This window comes from Lynx canadensis, chromosome D4, assembly GCF_007474595.2.
Source record: "Lynx canadensis isolate LIC74 chromosome D4, mLynCan4.pri.v2, whole genome shotgun sequence".
NCBI lineage: Eukaryota > Metazoa > Chordata > Mammalia > Carnivora > Felidae > Lynx > Lynx canadensis.
The window spans coordinates 62,213,493-62,236,330 of record NC_044315.2 but is presented as its reverse complement, the minus strand read 5'-3'; the positions used below and the strand labels follow the sequence as shown (position 1 = coordinate 62,236,330).

General features: G+C 40.8%; 1 protein-coding gene across 3 annotated transcripts in view; it reads right to left on the bottom strand.

Moving 5' to 3' along the window:
- INVS (inversin) overlaps window positions 1-22,838 on the bottom strand; it is a 158,181-nt gene that overhangs the window by 57,807 nt on the left and 77,536 nt on the right. For 2 of the 3 annotated variants that reach the window (XM_030294433.2, XM_030294435.2), the window contains exons 4-8: window positions 20,678-20,851; window positions 16,034-16,201; window positions 10,808-10,988; window positions 8,021-8,130; window positions 4,057-4,228 (exon numbers count right to left, since the gene is read on the bottom strand). In XM_030294433.2, coding sequence (XP_030150293.1) covers window positions 4,057-4,228; window positions 8,021-8,130; window positions 10,808-10,988; window positions 16,034-16,201; window positions 20,678-20,851 — 805 coding nt within the window. The remainder of the gene's footprint in view (window positions 1-4,056; window positions 4,229-8,020; window positions 8,131-10,807; window positions 10,989-16,033; window positions 16,202-20,677; window positions 20,852-22,838) is intronic. The other variant, XM_030294434.2, reaches the window with a different exon arrangement.

Sequence of the window (22,838 nt, the reverse complement as noted above, 5' to 3'; positions counted from 1 at the left end):
GTGTGATGGGAGGTGTCAATCTACCAGCCCTTCAGTGGCTTAGCCGTGCTATTCCTGCCATCGGTCTGCATACCCATGTGGTACAGAGGGTATGTGCATCCCACTGTATTCAGTGCATTTTTCATACAACATGGCTCCAAATGCAAGCCATTGATTTCCTCAGGGCCCAATTTAAGAAGCAGCAACTTGTTTCAACATTGGAGAAAACACCTGAGAAGGAATGGGGTCTGCCTTCAAATGGGATTTGAAAGAGTCATTTTGACTATATATGAGTTTCATGTTATGCTGACCTGTGCCTATGTTACTTCATTCTAGCACTTGACTTATGTCATTACTCTTTGGATTACTCTTTAAATTCTATTTAAATACACCTCTGTGGGGCTCCTGGGTGGCGCAGTCGGTTAAGCGTCCGACTTCAGCCAGGTCACGATCTCACGGTCCGTGGGTTCGAGCCCCGCGTCGGGCTCTGGGCTGATGGCCCAGAGCCTGGAGCCTGTTTCCGATTCTGTGTCTCCCTCTCTCTCTGCCCCTCCCCCGTTCATGCTCTGTCTCTCTCTGTCCCAAAAATAAATAAAAAACGTTGAAAAAAAATTTTTTTAAATACACCACTGCTTAAGTTCTGAGTTTGCCAGCATAAGTGCCTAGAGGTCTGGGCCAGTTCTTCCTAAGTATCATGGCTCTATAATGCCTAGAACAATGTTTCTTTCATAAGGAGTGATCCATGGACCAAACCTAGGATGCCTATAAAAACACAGATTCCCAGGCATTTACTGAGAACCTGCTATGGGCTGGGTATTAACATAAGGGTGGGAATTCAGCAGAGAACAAAATACATAAGGTTACGTTCTAGTAGGAGAAGCAAAATAAAAATGGAATGGATAAGCAAGAAAGTGTCAGATGGTGACAGATGGTATAATGGGAGTATTAAAAGGTACCTTGATATGCAGAGTGACTAGGAGACCACTTTAACGGATGGTGATGGAAAGCCTTGCTAAGGAGCTGATATTGAAGTTGAGACCTGAATCATAAAGAAAGAGGGAGCAATGTAGAGATCTCGAGAGGGAGGAGTTTGGGCAAAGAGAACAGTTGGTCCAAGGGCAGGAGTGAATCTATGTGTTTAAGGAAGGCTAGGAAGCTGCAGCACAACGAATAAAGGCAAGTAAGTCGGAAAGGTAGAGAAGGCCAGGTATAAGTGGCCACATAGGGCCCAATGATGAAGACACTGACGGACTTTACATAGGTGAGTGATAGTATTTGACTTGTGCTTTAATCAGATTGCTCTAGCTGCTCTGAAGAGAAGGCACTGTAGTAGGTTAGAATGAAAGCAGGGAGACCAGCTAACACTATTGAAGAAGACTTAGTAAAAAATGATGGTGGCTTGAGCTAGGGTGGCAGGAGTGGAGATGAAGAGAAGCAGAAAGATTTAAAATATAATTTAGGGACACTTGGGTGGCTCACTTGACTGAGCATTGGACTCGATTTTGGCTCAGATTATGATCTCACGGTTTGTGAGGTTGAGACCTGCTTCTGGCTCTGCGCTTACAATGCCTAGCCTGCTTGGGATTCTCTCTCTCCCTCTCTCTGCGCCCCCCCCCTCCCCCCCGGCTTGTGAGCACATGTGTTAGCTATGGATTGAAGAATTGAAAAAGCAAAAAGGAAACACTGAGGTATCACAGAGGTAGTAAATGCAGAAGACAGCCAGCAATTCTAGGACTAGGGGAACATAAAGAAGAAGATGGAATTGTTAAAACCTATAAGCCTAGAAGAGGAGCCCTGTGGAGTGGAAACTCAGACCTCTGAGCAGGGCTCTGCTTGACTGGTGTTGGTGCTCTGGGGCTGGTACTGTGAGTGTTGGAGAAATTGCAAGAAATTAACCATCACTACTGGAACAAACTATCACTGCTGTGTTGAAGAAGACTGACTAGGGTGATGCTGACAGGAACAGGAAACCAAAACAAGAATAGTAAGCAAACAGGAAGGTGTAATCCCATTCTTCTAGCTTCCAGTTTCTCTCTACTGCCCCCTATGGGTGGATTCTAGCAGGGCACCTGCTGGCAAAGGGGGAAATGTGGTCTGCAGAGCCCCGGCCCTGGCATGTCAAAGACAGGAGAGTCCCGTTATCATATCTAAAAAACATTAGCAAAAATTCCGCCATATTGAATACACAGATAATGCCCATATTTTCCTGATTGTTTTTTTTTTTCAGTTTATTTGAATGAAGATCCAAATAATGTCTGTATGTGGCTGTTGATGAGAACTCTTCTTTCATGGGAAGCAAAAACAACCCTGTAGAGGGATGATGGAGACAAACTCACTCTCGTAGAAGAGAAATGGCAAGAAGGCATGTCTGACATATAATAAAATCCCCTTAAGAGAAAGAGCCAGGGAACTGACGAATCTGAGAAGAAGTTATGTCTGAACTCCAACCATGGGGCACATCAGAAAGACACCTTTGGTCAAAAGGATGGAAGTATCCTTGCCCATACTTTATTAAAATACACGACAAAGTTAAACTAAAATCAAAGCTAGTGATGGAGTGAAAGCCTGCATACTAATGGGAGTCTGACAAAAAATGAAACGTACAGACCATTTATAAACTCAATGTCCCACATATCATGTCTGCAATATACCCTTCTTTAAGAAGCTTAAGGTCAAGAGACTCATAAATATGGAGAACAAACTGAGGGTTATGGGAGGGGTTGTGAGAGGGGGGAGGGGCTAAATGGGTCAGGGGCACTAAGGAATCTACTCCTGAAATCATTGTTGCACTAGATGCTAACTCATTTGGATGGAAATTTAAAAAAGTAAAAAATAAAACAAGTTAAAAAGTAAAAAAAGAAGAAGCTTAAGGTCTACTGTGAAGCGCTGATAAAGAAATACTCTTGACAGTTCAAGTCTTTATTAAAATTGGTATTACCTAAAACTCTTTAAAAAACAGTTTAGAAGGGGTGGTGGCATAGGGATAGAGAGGGAGATTGTTAGGTATAACCCTGCCTCCCCACCAAAAGCCACATCAGTAGTTCTGGTGGGTGCAAACAGCTCTACTGTGTTTCCACAAGTAAGAAAACACCGAGAAGCTTGTAGCTGAGTTTTTATTCTGGTCTGTGTTGTGCTAATGTGCGATTTTCTTTCTTTTTCTGACTTGTAATTACGATATAGTACCCAAGGTAGAGACTTCCAAGTTGAAAACGAAAGCTAAAAAATTCATACCTTTCTTATTAGCCAACCAACACACAGTTAAAGAGGCCTCTTCTTAGAAAAAGAGAGCGAAAGAAGGATCTACTGAAAGCTTTGGATGCAAATCTAACGTGAAGCTCTGAAGCTTCAAGAGTCATGTGGGGGTTATCTCTAAAATGGGAGATTTGGGAGGAGGTGATGCTCTTCAAATCTGAGAAAAGAGCACATTAAATGAGACATACATAGATATGTGCATTCCTTAAAATATAATCCTGTATTTTTGAAGTATGATCGATAACTACTAAATATGCATAGTTTAAGTACAGGTTTATTTATTTATTTTTGTATACCAAGATAAATGACATGAAGAGTTCTCATAATCATGTTTAAGGGGCAACCCAGCTTTTATTTATTTATTTATTTATTTATTTATTTATTTATTTATTTGTTAATGTTTAGTTTTGAGACAGAGAGAGACAGAGCATGAACGGGGGAGGGTCAGAGAGAGGGAGACACAGAATCTGAAACAGGCTCCAGGTTCTGAGCTGTCAGCACAGCGAACTCACGGACCTCGAGATCATGACCTGAGCTGAAGTCGGCCGCTTAACCGACTGAGCCACCCAGGCGCCCCAACCAGGCTTTTAAACCAAATGCCACCATTCACCTGGTAGAAACATAGGCTAATTTGAGCCATCAAACTGGGAGGAAATAAAGCTTTTGGAGTGATATCCTGGTAACCTAAACTTAAAATGTGCCAATGGAAGTCAAACAATATTAGATTAGGAACAATGATTTCAGGCATTACTGTACAACTTGTAGGGCACCTATACACTTTGGAACCCTAAAGAAAGCAAATGGAACAAGTCTCCCAGTTCTTACCTGTACCTCCGTATTTGTCTGCCATGTTAATATCAATGTCAGATTTTAAATTCAGCATAGTCCTAAGGACATCATCACTGCCTTTTCCAGCAGCCCACATGAAGGATGTTCTTCCTTCCAGGTCTGAATCATCTTTCACTGAAGGATGTTTTAAAAATACTTTAACTGTTTCCTGTAAGAAAACTTGATTAAAAAAAATTGAGACAAGAGGGTAGCATTTTCTATGGTAATAAAGCCAGTGTTATATGTGACTTCCTCTAAGATGCGAAGTATTTTTTCCCTGCTTTCGAATCAAATGAAATTATCTTTTTTATGAATAATGAAACTACAATTTCCATTGAAAGTAACAATCCTCTTTCTTTATATATTAGTTTTAGTTTCCATGCATTTCAAACACACAACCTAACTCCCTCATTCAACATCCTCATAATTGAGGATGAACATCCACAATCAAGTTTGAAAACTTTATAGGTCACTCTTTGAGAGATGAAGTGATGGTTAAAAGACTCATGGGGTGCCTGGGTGGCTCAGTCAGTTAAGCGTCTGACTTCAGCTCAGGTCATGATCTCACAGTTCGTGCATTCGAGCCCCGCGTCGGGCTCTGTGCTCCAGCTCAGAGCCTGGAGCCTGCTTTGGATTCTGTGTCTTCCTTTCTCTCTCTGTTCCTCCTCCACTCATGCTCTGTCTCACTGTCTCTCAAAAAATGAACAAATGTTAAAAAAAAAATTAAAACACTCAAATATTCAGCGTCATGACCAACATTAAAACATAGGTTTTTCTTAGACATTTTACATGCAGAGACCTGTATACTCAGCCATGCCTCATACATTCTCTTGTTGTGTGTTTTGCCACTATAATTAAAAAAATATTTAATGCACTTACTGAATAATGATGTGTAACTACTGACAAATGCAGTGTTCAGTTCATTTAAACAGATATTTATTTATCAAGTCCTATATTCCAGGTCCTTCCTCTATGGAATCACACTAAAATTAGGACCTGCAATAATCCTAACAGGGCCTGACAATTGTAATGGGGGTTAATATTCACAGCTTTCTAAATTGCCTCTTTCCTTAAGCCTCAGATGCTTACACACATTTAGGGAGATCATAGAAACTTTAGCTTGAATGGAAGTAAAATAGTTTCAGGAAAAAAAAAATTCTGAAGGTTGTGAGCAGGCCAAAAGTGTCTAAGTGTTGATGCTCAATATTCTAAAGCAAGATGAAATTCAAGGGCAGCCCTTCATTCCCAGATGAAGAAATTTAGGTTCAAGGTCATACAAAGGTGGTAGATATAGGAGTGGAGTCCAGAGCTAAATCACAGCACCCTTTCCACTGTATACACCGTATGCCACTGTATACACCACTTCCTAGTGTTAAAACTCATTGAGCTACTGAGGTGTTAGAGTGGAGTGCTCTTAGGATCTACTGTGTATGCTTAGTACACACAAGATTGGAATAAACAAATGGATTTTAAAACATGGTAATTTTTTGGTCTGTTTTCTTTTACTAATTTGTAAACATTTCCTTGTTGAGTATGTTTTCTTAATGATGAATGTTCACAGAGGTTTGTGGATTTTTGTTATTATTTTCTAAAAAGGGACTTATAGCCTCTTGTGGGTTAACAGAGTCCAAGGAGATCAAGGGGCTTGAAACTGAGCTTAGAAGATTTGCATAATTATTAAAAAATCATCTCTGTAATTGGCAGATTATCCAGAGCAAGTATTTCTTTGGATAAACACCCATAATGTTCTGCCATTCTTCCTTATTCCCAGTAGCTTAGTCACTTAATTGCTGGTATCTGTGCACATGTTAAATTTGGAGTCTAAGATGTGGGTTCAAGATCTTGGGCAAGTCATTTAATCTCTTGAAACCTTGGTTTCTTCCTCTTTAAGTTAGGGATACCATGTCCTCTCATAGGCTTGTGTTGAAATATGAATCGAGTTCTGATTTCCATAGGTTTAATAGGCTGGGCCAATGAATTTCTTATCTATCTGTAACAAGAAAGAGCTCCTCTTCAAAATATACTTTGTCTTTTTCTGAGACAATAGAATAATGGGAGACAATAGAAGATAATGGTTTGCCAAAAGTCTAGGTGATACATTTATAGAAATGCCAGGAAGGAGAGACCATAGCTATAGTTGCTCTAGGTACCAGAGACAAAGAACAATGGGAAAATAAGATATTTTAGGAATCTGAGCATTAAATTCATTCAGTGGTGCATTTGGGAAGGTCAGGAAGATGGGATTACACTATGCTGATGATGGCATTCTTATAACTTTTTTTTTTTTTTTATTTTTTATTTTTGGGACAGAGAGAGACAGAGCATGAACGGGGGAGGGGCAGAGAGAGAGGGAGACACAGAATCGGAAACAGGCTCCAGGCTCTGAGCCATCAGCCCAGAGCCTGACGCGGGGCTCGAACTCACGGACCGCGAGATCGTGACCTGGCTGAAGTCGGACGCTTAACCGACTGCGCCACCCAGGCGCCCCTCTTATAACGTTTTTAAGTTTATTTATTTTGAGAGAGAGAAAAAGAGAGAGAGAGAGAGAGAGAGAGAGAGAAAGCAGGGGAGGGGCAGAGAGAGAGGGAGAGAGAATCTGAAGTAGGTTCTGCACCATCAGTGCAGAGCCTAATGTGGGGCTCGAACCCACCAACTGTGAGATCATGACCTGAGCCGAAATCAGGAGTCGGACACTTAAGTGACTGAGCCACTCAGATGCCCACATTCTTATAATTGAATGTAACCAAAGTTTCCACTACACACACCCACGCAGAATACAGTAAAATAAACTCTGACTGCTTTGACATGTGCCTTTTTGGATAAGTCTCTAGTTCTTGGAGGCCACTTACTCAGGAAGCTGAAACAGCCTAGCTGCTATGTTACTGGCTGGACTGAGGGACATAAAGGATGCAAAAGTGCTTTGTAAAACTGTAAAGGGTGGCAAGGGAAGAATTATTAAAAATATTCAATACCTTTAGAAATAATTCACATTTTTGCTTTCTCAGCTATATAATACACAAAATTATTAGCACTAGCAATAGAAGGAATGCATTGCATTTCTTGAGTCCCTGCTCTGTACCAAGAACTACACTAGGCACTGGGCACAAATTTTCTCTGATTCTTACAACAATCCTGAAAGGAAAGGTATAATTATCCTCATTTTACATGTGAAGAAACTAAGGCTTAGGAAGCTAAGAAACTTGTTCCAGGTCATACAGCCAGCCGATGGCAGAGTCAGGATCCCAGCCAAGGTTAGACCAGTTCTAAGGCCTTGCCACACAAAGAAAATACTTGAACACTAAATGCGTATAAAACCTTAGTGCCATGAAATTAACGAGAAGATGAAACATACTTACATAGAACAAAATGTTACACTGAACAGTTAATATAAAAACTGTGTTAAAATTTCACATGACTTACAACTATCCCTCGCTTTACAGTCAGAGTTAACAGTCTGAGCAATTGTTAAAATATAATTGCTACACAAACACAAACACAAACACTAGTACGTGTAAAACTGAAATGTGAATAAGGTGAGTGGATTGTAGGAATGTCAATTTCCTGTTTATGATACTGTTTCATACTTTTGTAAGCTGTTACCATTGGGGTAAATGTGGCTGAAGGGTACATGGGATCTGGCTGTTTTATTTCTTTTTTTAAAAAAATTTTTTTTTTCAACGTTTATTTATTTTTGGGACAGAGAGAGACAGAGCATGAATGGAGAGAGGGAGACACAGAATCGGAAACAGGCTCCAGGCTCTGAGCCATCAGCCCAGAGCCTGACGCGGGGCTCGAACCCACGGACCGCGAGATCGTGACCTGGCTGAAGTCGGACGCTTAACCGACTGCGCCACCCAGGCGCCCCGTGGCTGTTTTATTTCTTATGACTGCATATGAATTTGTAATTATGTCAAAATAAACATGTAATTGCGCAAAAAGATAACTGTCACATTTTACTTACGGCAAAGTTACTCTGAGCTGCATAGTGCAAGGGTGTTGCTCCTTGGCTGTCGGATGGGATGGTTCCAGATTTATTTCTTTCTAAAAGGAGATGGACAATCTGTGCATGGCCTGAAAGTAGACACAAGGCAGTTATCACGTAAAAGGACTAGTTAATTTGTAATCTATTTTAAGGAAAGTTTTCTGAATAGTGGCCCCCAGTATAGCTTCTTCTAACTTCTCACTAAAATACTATGATCACGTAGAACAAAGGCAAACACTTACAACACTGAAATCTTAATGATTCAGTCAGAAAGGAAATGATATGAATTACAATTGCTAGATTGAGAAAGAGTATATTAGGTATCAGCCCACTGCATTCCCTCGCTCTGTTTTATAAAACTGTCCATTAAAAACAGGAGGGAAGCCAGCCCCTGTCAGCCATCAGGGTCCCTAGTATCCAGGTCCCACTGTACAGCTGATCAGAACCGCACAGCTTTTCGGGAGGACAAAGTATAATAGAGCCTCTTGTAACCTCTGAGGCCTCCTATCAGTCCGCTCTACCCTCCCACCTCCACTTTTTTCACAGTAGGTGGTGATTTCAAATCCCAGAAAACGTGTGGCAGGAATGATGAGGTGGTGGCAGAGAAAATACTCCGCAGCGCATTCTGGGGGATGTGGTTTCCGCGAGTGAAGAGCTGTAGAAAGGATCAAAGAATGAACAAACATGGTAGCGGCATATTTGGAAGGCCTGAATATCATGCATTCTATTGCTTCCGTGTTCTGGGGACCCGGGCAGCAGAAGAACATGGACACACCGCAGGAGAAAAGCAGGCAGAAAAGGGGAATGTGGGTGGGAGTTGTGCTCACAGACCTGCTCCCAGGTATGACGCAGATGGAGTTCTCTGAGGTGGGCAAAGTGAGATCACAGGCAGACTATTGAGACATGTCATCTTGTTTGAAAGATAAGGAGAAAAATTCTGTAAAGGCAGTATGAAAATACACTATAGGACAGGGAACTAGGAACACCATCAGGAGACGAAACGCATACCTCAGAACATGATCTAGAGAAGGGTCCAGAGGAAAAGCTCAGGAAACTGTTTGGCATCCTTGACTTGGGCAAAGAGATGTCCTCAATGGAATGAAACAGAATATCCTAAGAAGGAAATAATCTGAAACGCAAAGGTGATGGAAGGAGGCGAAAAGGAAAAAAGCTGAGATACAAAGAAATTGGGATGTGGGAAGGGAATCAAAATACAGCCTAAAATACAATCTATGAGAGTCAGAAAGAAAACAGAACTAGGGAACAAAAAGTCACTTTAGTGACCTGGAGACGAATTTGCGAAGTCCTCCCAGAACGCACCAGATAAAGAGAGAGGGATGAAACTGCACATTGAAGTGAAATCTAAATAATAATTATAAATCTGATAATAAGATGGAATGCAAATGCAAAAAGTATTCTGAAAAGATACAACGTGTAATTTAAAAACTAAGCCTGCAATAATAACTGGGGAAAACTTCAGATCATGTTAACAAATACTAAAAAAGCAATAAGTAAAGGCGTGCTAAACTCCTCATTTTAAATTCAGTGGAAATCAATAGATGCAGTTTTGCTTTTAACTCTTGACTTATGTTTTAAAAAGTTTTCGATAAATTTAAAAGTAAACACTAATAGAACCTAAAACTCTCCTAAAACACTAGGCAATTCAAAACCAAATAACAACAAACCTAATCTAGATACCAAAAGGCAGGGGAAAAAAAAAACCCCAAAACATCAATAATACTCAAAGAACAGAATAGCAGAAAAAAGACCAAATCATATATCTTATAATAGTGACTATGAATGGGTAAAACTCCTTCACTGAAAGAGAAAGACTCTCAGATTTCACACCCTCCAAAGCCAGACACAGACACATTTTTGCACTCTCTCATCTAACAAAGTGATCCCCAAAAAGGTTAAGTAAAAGGCATATCAGGAAAATATGAAGAAAAAAAAATCACATATCATAGTATTGGCACAAACATAAAATTAAAGCCCTCCTCCCCAAATACACAAGCATTGAATGTGAAGATTATTTTATATTTACATTTGTCAATGAATGTACATTACTCTTAAAATAAAAACGTGTTAAGATACGATGTTGAAATTAAAACCGATATATAACAGAGAATACATTTATATTACTAAAATTTAAGCATACAACAGAGGGATAGAAGATGCCACATATCAACTAAAAATTAAATTAAGGGCACCTGGGTGGCTCAGTCAGTTAAACACGCAACTCTTTTTTTTTTTTTTTTAATTTTTTTTTTTTTCAACGTTTATTTATTTTGGGGACAGAGAGAGACAGAGCATGAACGGGGGAGGGGCAGAGAGAGAGGGAGACACAGAATCGGAAACAGGCTCCAGGCTCTGAGCCATCAGCCCAGAGCCCGATGCGGGGCTCGAACTCACGGACTGCGAGATCGTGACCTGGCTGAAGTCGGACGCTTAACCGACTGCGCCACCCAGGCGCCCCAACACGCAACTCTTGATTTCAGCTCAGGTCATGATTTCAGGGTTCAAGGATTCGAGCCCAGCGTGGGCTCTGCGCTGACAGGCAGAGACTGCTGGAGATGGTCTCTGCTCCTCCCGTTTGTGCGCATGTGCAAGTGCGCACGTGCAGATGCGCATGCGTGCGTGTGCCCGCGAAAAACCCTTAAATTAATTAAACGGAGGTGGAAGCTGACAGGTGAAGGGAAGCCATGGAAAGTTTCTGGTACTCATTGCAGTTCCTCCTACCGGTTGATCCTTTGACTGACAGCTCACCTAGCAAAGCTGCCCAGTGAAGTGGGGTTCGAAATAAGTTGTCGTAAGATGTTATATTGCAGCTTTCATATGAGGTCAAGACATCAACCACTGTCACATTCCCATCAGCGACCGCAAAGTGAAGAGGTGTCCGACCCTCGTAGTCTTGCCAGTTCAGTAAGGACTCCGTGGGAGCAGCGTCCTATTTTGAAGAAACCAGAGACTTCAGACACACGTGGAATTCTCAGTAAATCACATTTGACATAAGCACGAGCTGAGCCATTTTCTAAACCTGTATATTCATTCTCTTAGCACAAGTGATAAAACTCAGAAAAAAAGTATACGTTCTAAACCTTTAAAAATTTCTTGTCATGTTTAACTATAAAAAATGCAGAAAAGGGGCGCCTGGGTGGCGCAGTCGGTTAAGCGTCCGACTTCAGCCAGGTCACGATCTCGCGGTCCGTGAGTTCGAGCCCCGCGTCGGGCTCTGGGCTGATGGCTCAGAGCCTGGAGCCTGTTTCCCATTCTGTGTCTCCCTCTCTCTCTGCCCCTCCCCCGTTCATGCTCTGTCTCTCTCTGTCCCAAAAATAAATAAAAAACGTTGAAAAAAAAAATTTAAAAAAAAAATGCAGAAAAGATATAGTAAGTACCATTACTGACTATCCAGATTTAAATAGGTGTCAATATATTGCCTAATGCGCTTTTGTACCTGTTATGGCTTCGGCTAAAGCTGTATGTTTTATACTTTCGTTCCATATGTATGCATCCATAAACAATATGTAAATTATATATGTGTGCTTTCAATATTTATACCTCTGAGTTTATACTATGTATATCCTTTGGCAGTTTTTTTCCTTCAACACTATACTTTTGGGTGTCCATGTTGATACTGGTTCATTTGTTCAGCCACAATTTACTTATCCATTCTCCTTGTGAGGGACAGTTAGGTTATTTACAGTTGTTCCATTATTAACAATAATGCTGCAATGAACATGCTTCCTTTACATGTCCCTTTGTAGCACATGTGTGAGATTTTCCTCTAGCCCAGACACCTAGAAGGGGAATTTCTGGGTACAAGCATATTTACATTATCAATTATGTATTATCAAACTGCTCTCCAAATGGTTACACTAATTAACACATCCAGGACAATGTGTAAAAGTTTTTATTTCCCCACATGCTGGCACAAATTAACCCTTTGGTATTATCAGGCTTACTACATTTTTTCCCCCCTTACAGGAATGAAAGCATTTTGCTGATGTTTTAATTTTATTTATTTTATGAATGAGGTTGTGTTTTATCATATGCTTATTGGCTGCTCTGTTTGAATTGACAGTTCACATTTACTCATTTTTCTCCTAGGTCTTTGTATCTACTGCGAGGTCCCCTTTCTTTTTTTTTTTTTTTATCTTTTTTAAATTTTTTTTTTTTCCAACGTTTATTTATTTTGGGGACAGAGAGAGACAGAGCATGAACGGGGGAGGGGCAGAGAGAGAGGGAGACACAGAATCGGAAACAGGCTCCAGGCTCTGAGCCGTCAGCCCAGAGCCTGACGCGGGGCTCGAACTCACGGACCGCGAGATCGTGACCTGGCTGAAGTCGGACGCTTAACCGACTGCGCCACCCAGGCGCCCCGCGAGGTCCCCTTTCAAGAATAAAGGATTTATTTCCCTAGCTGCTGTGAGTGCTGCCAGCAGATGACCCTCAACTGTCAGACTTTTACAATTGCTTCAGCTAAAGACAGTTGCTTCACTCAAGGTCATATCCCTTCTTAGATTAGGTCACAGCCAAAGCCAAGCCTTCCTGCCCCAACCTGAGAACTCTCTGAAAGGCCACACAAGTTTAGAGTTGCCTGTGTGGTCATCCTATTTTATATATAAAAAAAAGTATGAAAGGTATTTTAAACACTTCAAAAAAAGTAGTAGAATTTTACCATGGTGGCATTTTAGGCCTTTGAGTCTCCAAAGGACTAAGATGTGTTTACAAGGAAAAAAAAAAAAAAAAAAGCCAAATCTGTGAGGAAACAAGATACGATGACAAGTATCCTCCAAGGACTCCAGATATTGGAGTTGACACATAAAGAATATAAAATAACTATCTATGGGGGCGCCTGGGTGGCGCAGTCGGTTGGGCATCCGACTTCAGCCAGGTCACGATCTCGCGGTCCGTTAGTTCGAGCCCCGCGTCGGGCTCTGGGCTGATGGCTCGGAGCCTGGAGCCTGTTTCCGATTCTGTGTCTCCCTCTCTCTCTGCCCCTCCCCTGTTCATGCTCTGCCTCTCTCTGTCCCAAAAATAAATAAAAAACGTTGAAAAAAATTAAAAAAAAAAACTATGAACATGTAAAAAAATTAAAAATGAAATAAAAGGTGAATAAGGTAAAAAAACTATCAAAATGACGAGGCAGACTTAAAAAACAAGAAACAACAAAAAGAACTTTTAGATGTAAAAATATCGGATTGAGCAATGAATAGGGCAAATGAGAGAGTGGACTCAGGTGAAGAAAGGCTGAGTAAACTGGAAGGTGTGTTTGATGTAATTACCCAGAACATGGCAAGAAGATGGAAGGTAAAACAGACGAGACATGGAGAATAAAATAAAAATGTCTAAAATATGTGTAACTGGGACCATAAAGGCAAGAGTGTAGAGAATGAAAGAGAGGTAATATTTAATTTTTTTTTTAATGTTTATCCATTTTTTCAGAGTGAGAGCGTGAGTGGGGGAAGGGCAGAGAGAGAGGGAGACACAGAATCCGAAGCAGCTCCAGGCTCTGAGCTGTCAGCACAGAGCCCGATGTGGGGCTCGAACTCACGAACCACGAGATCATGACCTGGCTGAAGTCGGATGCTTAACCATCTGAGCCACTGAGGTGCCCCAAGAGAAGTAATATTGGAAGAGATAATAGCTATATATTTTCCGGAATGGACATGAATTGATAGTATACACCAAATATGACAAAAAACACCCCAAAACCAAAAACCAAAATAATGCACCAAAAAACAAACAAAGAAACCACCCGCCAAACAAAAGAACCTCCCCCCGCCCCCACCGGACACACTGTAGTGAAACTGCAGAATGCCACACAGACAAGAATGTAAAAGCAGCCTGTGAGAAAAGATACATCATCTCTTAAGCAATGACATTTACACCAATACAGAATGCTCCACAGGAACAATGAAAGGCAGAAAGCAGCAGAAAAGCCTGAAAGAGTAGAGAAAAAGAAGTACTTAGAAGTGTGTATACAGAAAAACTATATATTCAAGAGCGTGGTAGAAATGTAGACATTCCTTTTTTAAAAATGTTTATTTGTTTTGAGAGAGAGAGAGCATGCGTACAAGCAGGGGAGAGGCAGGAAGAGAGGGAGAGAGAGAATCCTAAGCAGGCTTTCTCTCTCAGCGCAGAGCCTGACATGGGGCTCAATCTTACGAACCCTGAGATCATGACCTGAGCCCAAATCAAGATGCTTAACCTCCTGAGCCACCCAGACGCACTGAAATGTAGATATTCTTAAGAGCAGAGAGCATTCACCACCAATACATCTACCCTAAAGGTAGATCCCTAAAGGGAGTTCTTAGAATTATATTTCAGGAAGTAAGATATTAACTCCAGAAGGAAAACTTGAGATTCAAGGAGAAATGCAGAGCAAAGGAATCAGTTAACATGCAGGTAGAAATAACTATTGCATATACAAAAGAATATTATCTTTTAAAGTCTAATTTGTGTGTTACAAGCAAATAGGACTAAATATTAGACTATCATAGCTTATAAGCTGGAATTTGAGAAGCACTGATTAGAAACCTCAAAGAATCCACTGATAAATATTCAAAATTAATAAGAAAGTAATAAAAATTAATAAGCAAGTTGGTTAGATTCATATTCAATGAACAAAAATATCAACTGCATTTCCATGTGCCTTCAACTACCAGTTAAACATACATCTTAGGTACACTAACAAAAAATAATAAAAGTTCAGGGGCACCTGACTGCTCAGTCAATAGAGCACTCGACCCTTGATCTCCCTTGAACTCACATTCAAGCCCCATGCTGGCTATAGAAATCACTTTAAATAAAAGCAGTACTATTTTTATTTTTTTAAGTTTATTTATTTATTTTGAGAGAAAAAGAGACAGCATGAGTCAGAGAAAACCAGAGAGAGAGGAAGAGAGAGATAATCCCAAGCAGGCTCTGCACTGCCGGCACAGAGTCAGACATGGGGCTTGAACTCACGAAACTGTGAGATCATGACCTGAACTGAAACCAAGAGTTGGACGCCCAACTGACTGAGTCACCCACACACCCCATAAAGCAGCACTATTTTTAAGTAGCAAAAAAAAATAGAAATAGTTCCAAACGTCTGTGAATAACTGAATAATGTATGGCTTGTTCAGAAAATATAGAATACTACATAATGGCAAACAATAATATATTACAGGTATACACAGCAACATAGATAAAATCACCAGCATAATATTGAGCAAGAAAAGCATGTTGCAAAAGAATACATTCAATGTGATTCCATGTATACAGAATTCAAAAGCATCAAAAATGAAACAATGTAGTGTTTAGGGATACGAATATATGTGGTAAAACTATAATGAAAATCAGGAATATAAACACATCATTGAGGATAATGGCTGCCTCTCAGAAAGGGGAAGAACAGAATGGTGTTGGGAGGTACCCAGGGAACTTCAAAGGTAACGGTTAATGTACTTGTTCTTATGCTCAGAGATGAGTACGTGAATATTTGTGGTTTCTATATTCTTTACAACTTTTTTGTTTTTTAAAGTAGGCTCCATGCCCAACACAGGGCTTGAACTCCCGACCCTGAGATCAAGAGTTGGGCGCTCCATGGACTGAGCTACCCAGGTGCCCCTTGTATTCTTTATGTCTTATAAGCATTTTACAGATATCTCTACGCAGTGTTTAACAGGCGCAAGTATAAAACAGAGCCAGGGAAGGATAAATACCAATTCAGGAAAGTAGTTGATGGGGGACAGGGCAAGTGTGGCTTAAGTAGAGAGGATGTGTTTGGAAACCGACATGTCGGAAATTCTGTGTGGTCTTAAATAGCAGCATAGCAGCACTACCGTGTTCTATTTCTTGAGCGATGGGTTCACGTGCCTGTTTTGTTTCTTCTGGTTCATAATTTGTTTGTGTGTCGTATATACGCTTTCGTATACTGGCTATTTCATAACAAAAAAGTTGTTTGTCAGCAAGGCCGCCCAGGGCCAGCAGCACCACCGTACTCACCAGGATGCATCGCACCGTATGAACAGCACTGGGATCTTTGTGGTTAGCTGCCCAGTGAAGTGGGATCTTGCCTTCGACGTCAGGGATCCCGATGTTGGAATCGTGCTTGATGAGCAGCTTCACGTGCTCCGGGTTATTGTAATAGGCACTCCAATGCAGAGCCGTTTGCTGCAAAATCGCGAGAGGCTCAGAAACACAGCAACAGTAACACAACAGATTTCCCCCAAGCTTTAATTGTGTGACGGGCACTGTTGTAAGAGCTTTCTGTATTTTACCTCATATAGTCATCGTGATAACTCTAGGCAATGAGTACTCTTGATTCTGCATGTGATTGATGAGGAAAGGGAGCACAAGGTGGATGAGTGCTCTGCTCAGGGGTATGAAGGTAGTTAAGCGGCCGGATTGAGATTTAAATCCAAGCAGTCTGAAGAGGCAGTCTGACCTCTTAATCATGACAGGGATTTAGGTCATCAGGTACTAATCAGTGGTAATACTGAGAAAAAGAAAAGCAGGCCGGTGGTTTATGAATAATTATCAACAAAGTAAGTAACAATCTTGATATCGCACCAAGCATTTTAAGAATTTGATAGAGGGGCGCCTGGGTGGCGCAGTTGGTTAAGCGTCCGACTTCAGCCAGGTCACGATCTCGCGGTCCGTGAGTTCGAGCCCCGCGTCAGGCTCGGGGCTGATGGCTCGGAGCCTGGAGCCTGTTTCCAATTCTGTGTCTCCCTCTCTCTCTGCCCCTCCCCCGTTCATGCTCTGTCTCTCTCTGTCCCAAAAATAAATAAAAACATTGAAAAAAAATTAAAAAAAAAAAAGAATTTGATAGAATGTTTTGAATTTCAGTATCTATCAAAAAGAAGATCCATGCATAGGAAATCATGGATTTGGAATCCATTTCTTATATCAAAGTACAAATTTAAATTTAACTATGATTTTATAGGATAAATTGTTAGTCTTACTACTGATGTTAAGATACATGTTGCAAATACAGCGATATTGGCTTTATTTTGGATAAAAGTTAAAAGTGAACATCCTGTTGGGGCACCTGGCGGGCTCAGCAGGAAGAGCACGCAACTCTTGATCTTGGGTCATGACCTCGAGCTCCGCACTGGGCGTGGAGCTTCCTTAGAGAAAGAAATAAGGGCACCTGGGTGGCTCAGTTGGTTGGGCTTATGTCATGATCTCACGGTTTGTGTGTTCAAGCCCTGCATCAGGCTCTGTGCTGACAGCTCAGAGCCTGGAGCCTGCTGCGGATTCTGACTCCCCCTCTCTCTGCCCCTCCTCCACTCATGCACTCACACACACTCTCTCTCTCAAAAATAAATAAACGTGGAAAAAAAATTTTTTAAATGAACATCCTGAACTTGTTGGCATTGCTTTAAAATCCCCTCTGCCGTTCTCATCAACAAACCACAGTAAGACTGGTCTCTGTATTAAAAGAGTCACTGAGCAAACACAAAGAAATGGTTGGGCTGTACATTATCTCTTATGAACAGCAGTATCATCAATCCAGTCTAGAATCAGATCATTCGCCAGTAGGAACCAAGCTCACTTGCTACACTAAAAACTTTAACTGTTGACATATGTAGAATTTACGTACAGTGCACCTACAGGCATTTAATACGAAGAGTCACTCATTACTTTTTATTTAGTAATGACTGTAGAACAAAACCAGTCACAAGTATAATAGAAAATAATTTCCTATAGCTACATTTTCTTCCTTCTTCCTCTTCTTCTTCTTCTTCTTCTTCTTCTTTTTCTTCTTCTTCTTTTTAATTGTTTTAAATGCTTATTTATTTTTGAGAGAGAGACAGAGCGTGAGCGGGAGAGGGGCAGACAGAGAGGGAGACACAGAACCAGAAGCGGGCTCCAGGCTCTGAGCTGTCAGCACAGAGCCTGACACAGGGCTCAAATTCACGAACTGTGAGATCATGACTTGAGCTGAAGTTGGACGCTCAACCGACTGAGCCACTCAGGTGCCCCTCTTCTTTTTTTAAAGTAGGCTCTATGCCCAATGAGACCAAACTGTGAGATCATGACTTGAGCTGAAGTTGGACGCTCAACCGACTGAGCCACTCAGGTGCCCCTCTTCTTTTTTTAAAGTAGGCTCTATGCCCAATGAGACCAAAAGTCTCATGCTCTACTCACTGAGCCAGGCAGGTGTCCCTACAGCCACATTTTCAATAAACAACATACACAGTTTCAGTAATTCTTTTGTTATATTATGTTTGCTCTGAATATGTTTACTGAAAGGTAACACTAGATCTGTTGGATCTAATAGTACAAAGTTTGGGATTGTACTTTCTACATCTTTAAGCAATTTTTTCTAGTAATGATTATTATTTTTTTACTGTGATAAAATGTACATAACACAATTTATCATTTTAACTGTTTTTAAATGTACAGTGCAATGGCATTAAGCACATTCCCACAGCTGTGCAACTTCGGCGCCTTCCACCCCCAGAACCTTTTCATCTTCCTAAACTACACTCCATACCCATTTAACAGTAATTCCCAATTTCCACCTGTTCCCAGCCCTTCACTTAGCATAATGTCTTCAAAATTCATCCATGTTGTAGTGTGTGTCAGAATTTTGTTCCTTTTTAAGGCTGAATAATATTCCCTTGCATGGACTGCATTTTGTTTCTCTAACCGTCCATCAACGGACATTGGGATTGTGGTCATCATTCTCCTACTGTGAATAATGCTGCTATGAACATGGGTATATAAATATCTGCTCACATTTTTGATTTCAGCTCTGCTGGGTTGATACCCAGAAGTGGAACTGTTGGATCATGGGGTAGTTCCATGTTTAATTTTTTGAGAAATTGCCATCCTTTTTTCCATGGTGGCTGCACCATCTTACATTCCTACCAGCACTGCACAGGGTTCAAATTTCTCCACATCCTCACCAACGCTTGTTATGTTCTGTTCTGGTAATGACAGTCCATCCGAAAGCGTGTGAAGTGTTATCTCATGGGGGTTTTACGTTGTTCAGTTTAAATACATGATACAAAACTTTGGGTCTGTGAAGAGTGTAAATTAGAAAAGCAAACAAACAATGGATCCTTCCTGTCAGTTTGAGAATCGTTGCTTTGGGCTTTTGTCCTGTTCTCGTCTCTTGTGCCTGCCTGGACCTTGCAGATCTGTTTTCCATCTGTCTGGCCGGATAACCTCCCATCCCTGTTCAGTAACAGAACACAAAAGTACTGGACAATAGCAGGGAGTTCCTAGAAGATTCTGAGGAAGACATCATGGTGCCTGAAGACATCTGTGCCTTGGTAAGTGATTCATGGGGCTTTGTGGACTGATCAAAGTGCTTTTTCTGTGAAATATTAGCACTACAAACATGGTATGAGTTAGGAATAATACTGGTTTACGGTAGTTGTAAAATAAGGTCAGAGTTGATTTCAGAATGCAGGGTTATGTGAGTCATGGGTAAACAGATTCTGAAAACTACAGGAAGAGCCTGTGAAGGGCAGTGTAAGGGTAACTGGACATGAGCCCAGCGGGTTTAATCCCAAGAGTTTTAGTCACATATGGGCGTGCTGAAGGTAGTAAGAACTCCATGATTCGGTGCCTTGTGGAAAGGAAGAGGATTTTTGCACTTGTCTGAACACCACATTTTTATTTCCTGTAAAGAACGATCAAAGCATTGGTCAAAACAGTGGCTGGCGTGTTCAGTATGTTAAAATTCAAGATCCGGGAGGATAACTGATCCTGGCAACAAGTGCCAGAGCAGATGTCAGAGCCAAAATGAAACGAATAATATTTATTGTATAGCTAACATTTATTGAGAGTTATTTTATGACGATGCTATGGGAATTGTGTTAAACCCTATTTATATGGGTTTGACCCTATATATATTTATATACCTCATTTTATCTTCAACAACCCTATCATCCCCTTTTCACATATGAGAAAATGGAAGAGCAGAGGAGTTAAGAAAATTTGCCCAAAGGCACAGAACAAGTAAGTAGTGGCTTCTAGACTGAAACCCAAGAAGTCTGATGCTAAAGCCCAGACCATTATACCACTGTGCACTTACTACATTGCCCCAGGCATTTGGCCACAAGGAAACTCACCCTTGGTAACTATCGCTACTAGCTGTCAAATATTGGGGTTTGGAGATAGGCCTGGGTTGAATTCTAGTCTTGCCTCTTGGATCTCGGACAGAATTTTAATCTTCCTGAGCTTCAGTTTCCCCATCTGTGAAAAGGAGATGATACTACCTACCACACACGGTTGGTAGGAGGATAAAATGGCAGAATTTAAATGAAATTTTTCACTGGGGAGTATGAAGACTAGAACACATTCCACCATGTGTAGGAGCAGTGGTTCTTCCTTGAGCTTTCACATCATAAAAGGATGTGAATTTGCTTTTGCTCTTAATTTGCCTCCTGATTTTGGCAGTCCCTTACCTTTTTTTTTTTTTTTTTAATTTAAGTTTATTTATTTACTTTGAGAGAGGGAGAGACAGAGAGGGAGGGAGGAAGAAACTCCTGAGCAGGTGCCGCACCATCAGCACAGAGCCCGATGCGGGGCTTGAACTCATGCAATCATTAGATCATGACCGAAGCTGAAACCAAGAGTTGGGCCCTTAACCGAATGAGGCAGCCAGGCGCACCCCCTCCCCCTTACCTTGTTTTTATCCTGTGTATCCACTTCTCCTGGTGCCATAAACTTCAGCAGAAGCGCCAAACACTTGGGGCTCTTGTGCCGAGTGGTCAAGTGCAAAGGGGTCATCTCTTCCAGATCCTTTTGCATCCAGTTTGCTCTGCGTGTAAGTAAGAGTTTCATGAAACGATAATTTCCCTAAATAAATAAATAAATAAATAAATAAATAAATAAATAAATAAATAAATAGAAACAGTAAGAAGAAATTTAGTTTGGGGCCAAGGCATTTTCTAAATTTTAAAATGTTTTAAGTAGTTTAATTATTCTGCTAGAGTAAAAATATTCAGATATATCAATTGATCAAAGGAAAAATACTTAAAATCCCACTACTCTATCAATTGTTTTACTATGAAAGTTCCCTTCCAACCACCTCCTATATGCATATAATTTACACTGCATGCATATAGTTTACAACAGTTTAAATAGCTGGTCAACGTTTCATTTATTGAACCATTCTAATTTCCAGTATTTTCTTTTATAGAATATGATACAATATACATTTATTTCCACATAGTTTTCCTTAATTTTTTCATAAGAATAAATGATCAGGAATCAATTTAGTGTGCCAAAGGAGTTTATACAGTTTTTGGTGTATTTTCCAAATTGCTATCCAGTAGCAGCAAAGAATATACTAGCACATTCTGACCCATACAGCACCTATTATTTATATTCAAAGTATAATAACCTTGTGAAATGATCAGAGATTTAAAATCCCAATTTACAGGTGAGGGAGGTGAGATTCACAGTGGTTGAACATTTTGTTCACGGTCATCTGGTTACTAAAGTATAAAGTAGGTGGTTAGTTTTCTTGCAGAGCTACGTAGAGGTACAACTGAGAGAGATGAATCTTGTTCGGAGTTTGGGTCCCAGACGCATCTGGTCACCTAAACACCAACCTAGAAGTCACTGGAGGCCATCCACTTGCAGGCAGTACTCTCCACAGCAGTTAAACCCTCCAATGTGGTAGAATCAACCCATTCATAGAAAGCAGCTTAGCTACAGGGGTTAGAGCAATCCACTGGTGGGGATCCAGGTCAACCGTGTGTGTAATATGGTAGCTTTGAAACCAAACAAAACCCTCAAAAAATTGTTCTTTGGAGCTCCTTCCTGAGATATAGGTCCATATTTCCAATTCTGGTTAGAGCCTTCAGTTTGCTTGGTACCACAGATATTTGAAAGTCAATATAACAAAACTGTACGACATAGTCAAGTTCTCTGCCTGCTTCATGCCTGTTTATCTCTCCCTATTCAAAGCAGAATGGCAGTCAGGGTTATCTGTCCTTTTCATCTTCTGAGATCCTCTACATCCTTAATATTGTTGGAAATGTGGTTTTTTTAGCATTATAATGTATTGATATTCTACCGTGAGTGGCTATGAGTATTAGTAAGAAAATATTTATGAGTTAAGCAGCCCCTCCCCCCATTGTGATGAATGTGAGGCTCTAAGGCAAAGGGACCAGCTAGGGAGACAATGAGGTGCAGAAGGATGATGGTTCCCTGCTCATACCCACAGGGACAGAGACAGGAGTCAACTCAGCTCAAGGGCTGGGCCACAGATAAGAATCAGAGGCTAAAGAAGTGTCCATCAGGCTGTCTATATTAGATGGGCAGACTTGGAATGGACCAAAAAGCAAAGTGACTCAGCTCAATTATTTCCTCTCAGAGAGGCTTTCCTTGACCACCCTAATGGAACTTATTTTGTTGTGCTTCATTCTAGTACCTTTCCATTTCCTTCATAGTACTTTGCTAAGTTTTTAGTTACTTATATTTGTTTATTTCCCTTCCCTGTGATCTCCTTCACGAGCTGTAAGCTTCATGAAGGCAGAGACTGTGTTTTACTGGGCACGGTGTTTGGCTAGCTGCTGGCACAACATAGGTGATTACTTGAAGGACTGAGTAAATGAGAGGAAATAAAGTGGGTGGGGGGATGGGCTAAATGGGTGAGGGGCATTAAGGAAGACACTTGTTGGGATGAGTACTGGGTGTTATACCTAGGTGATGAATCACTGGAATCTACTGCTGAAATCATTATTGCACTATATGCTAACTAACTTGGATGTAAATTAAAAAATTAATTAATTAATTAAAAAAATACCTTCCAGAGGTTTCTCTTTTTGTTTACAAA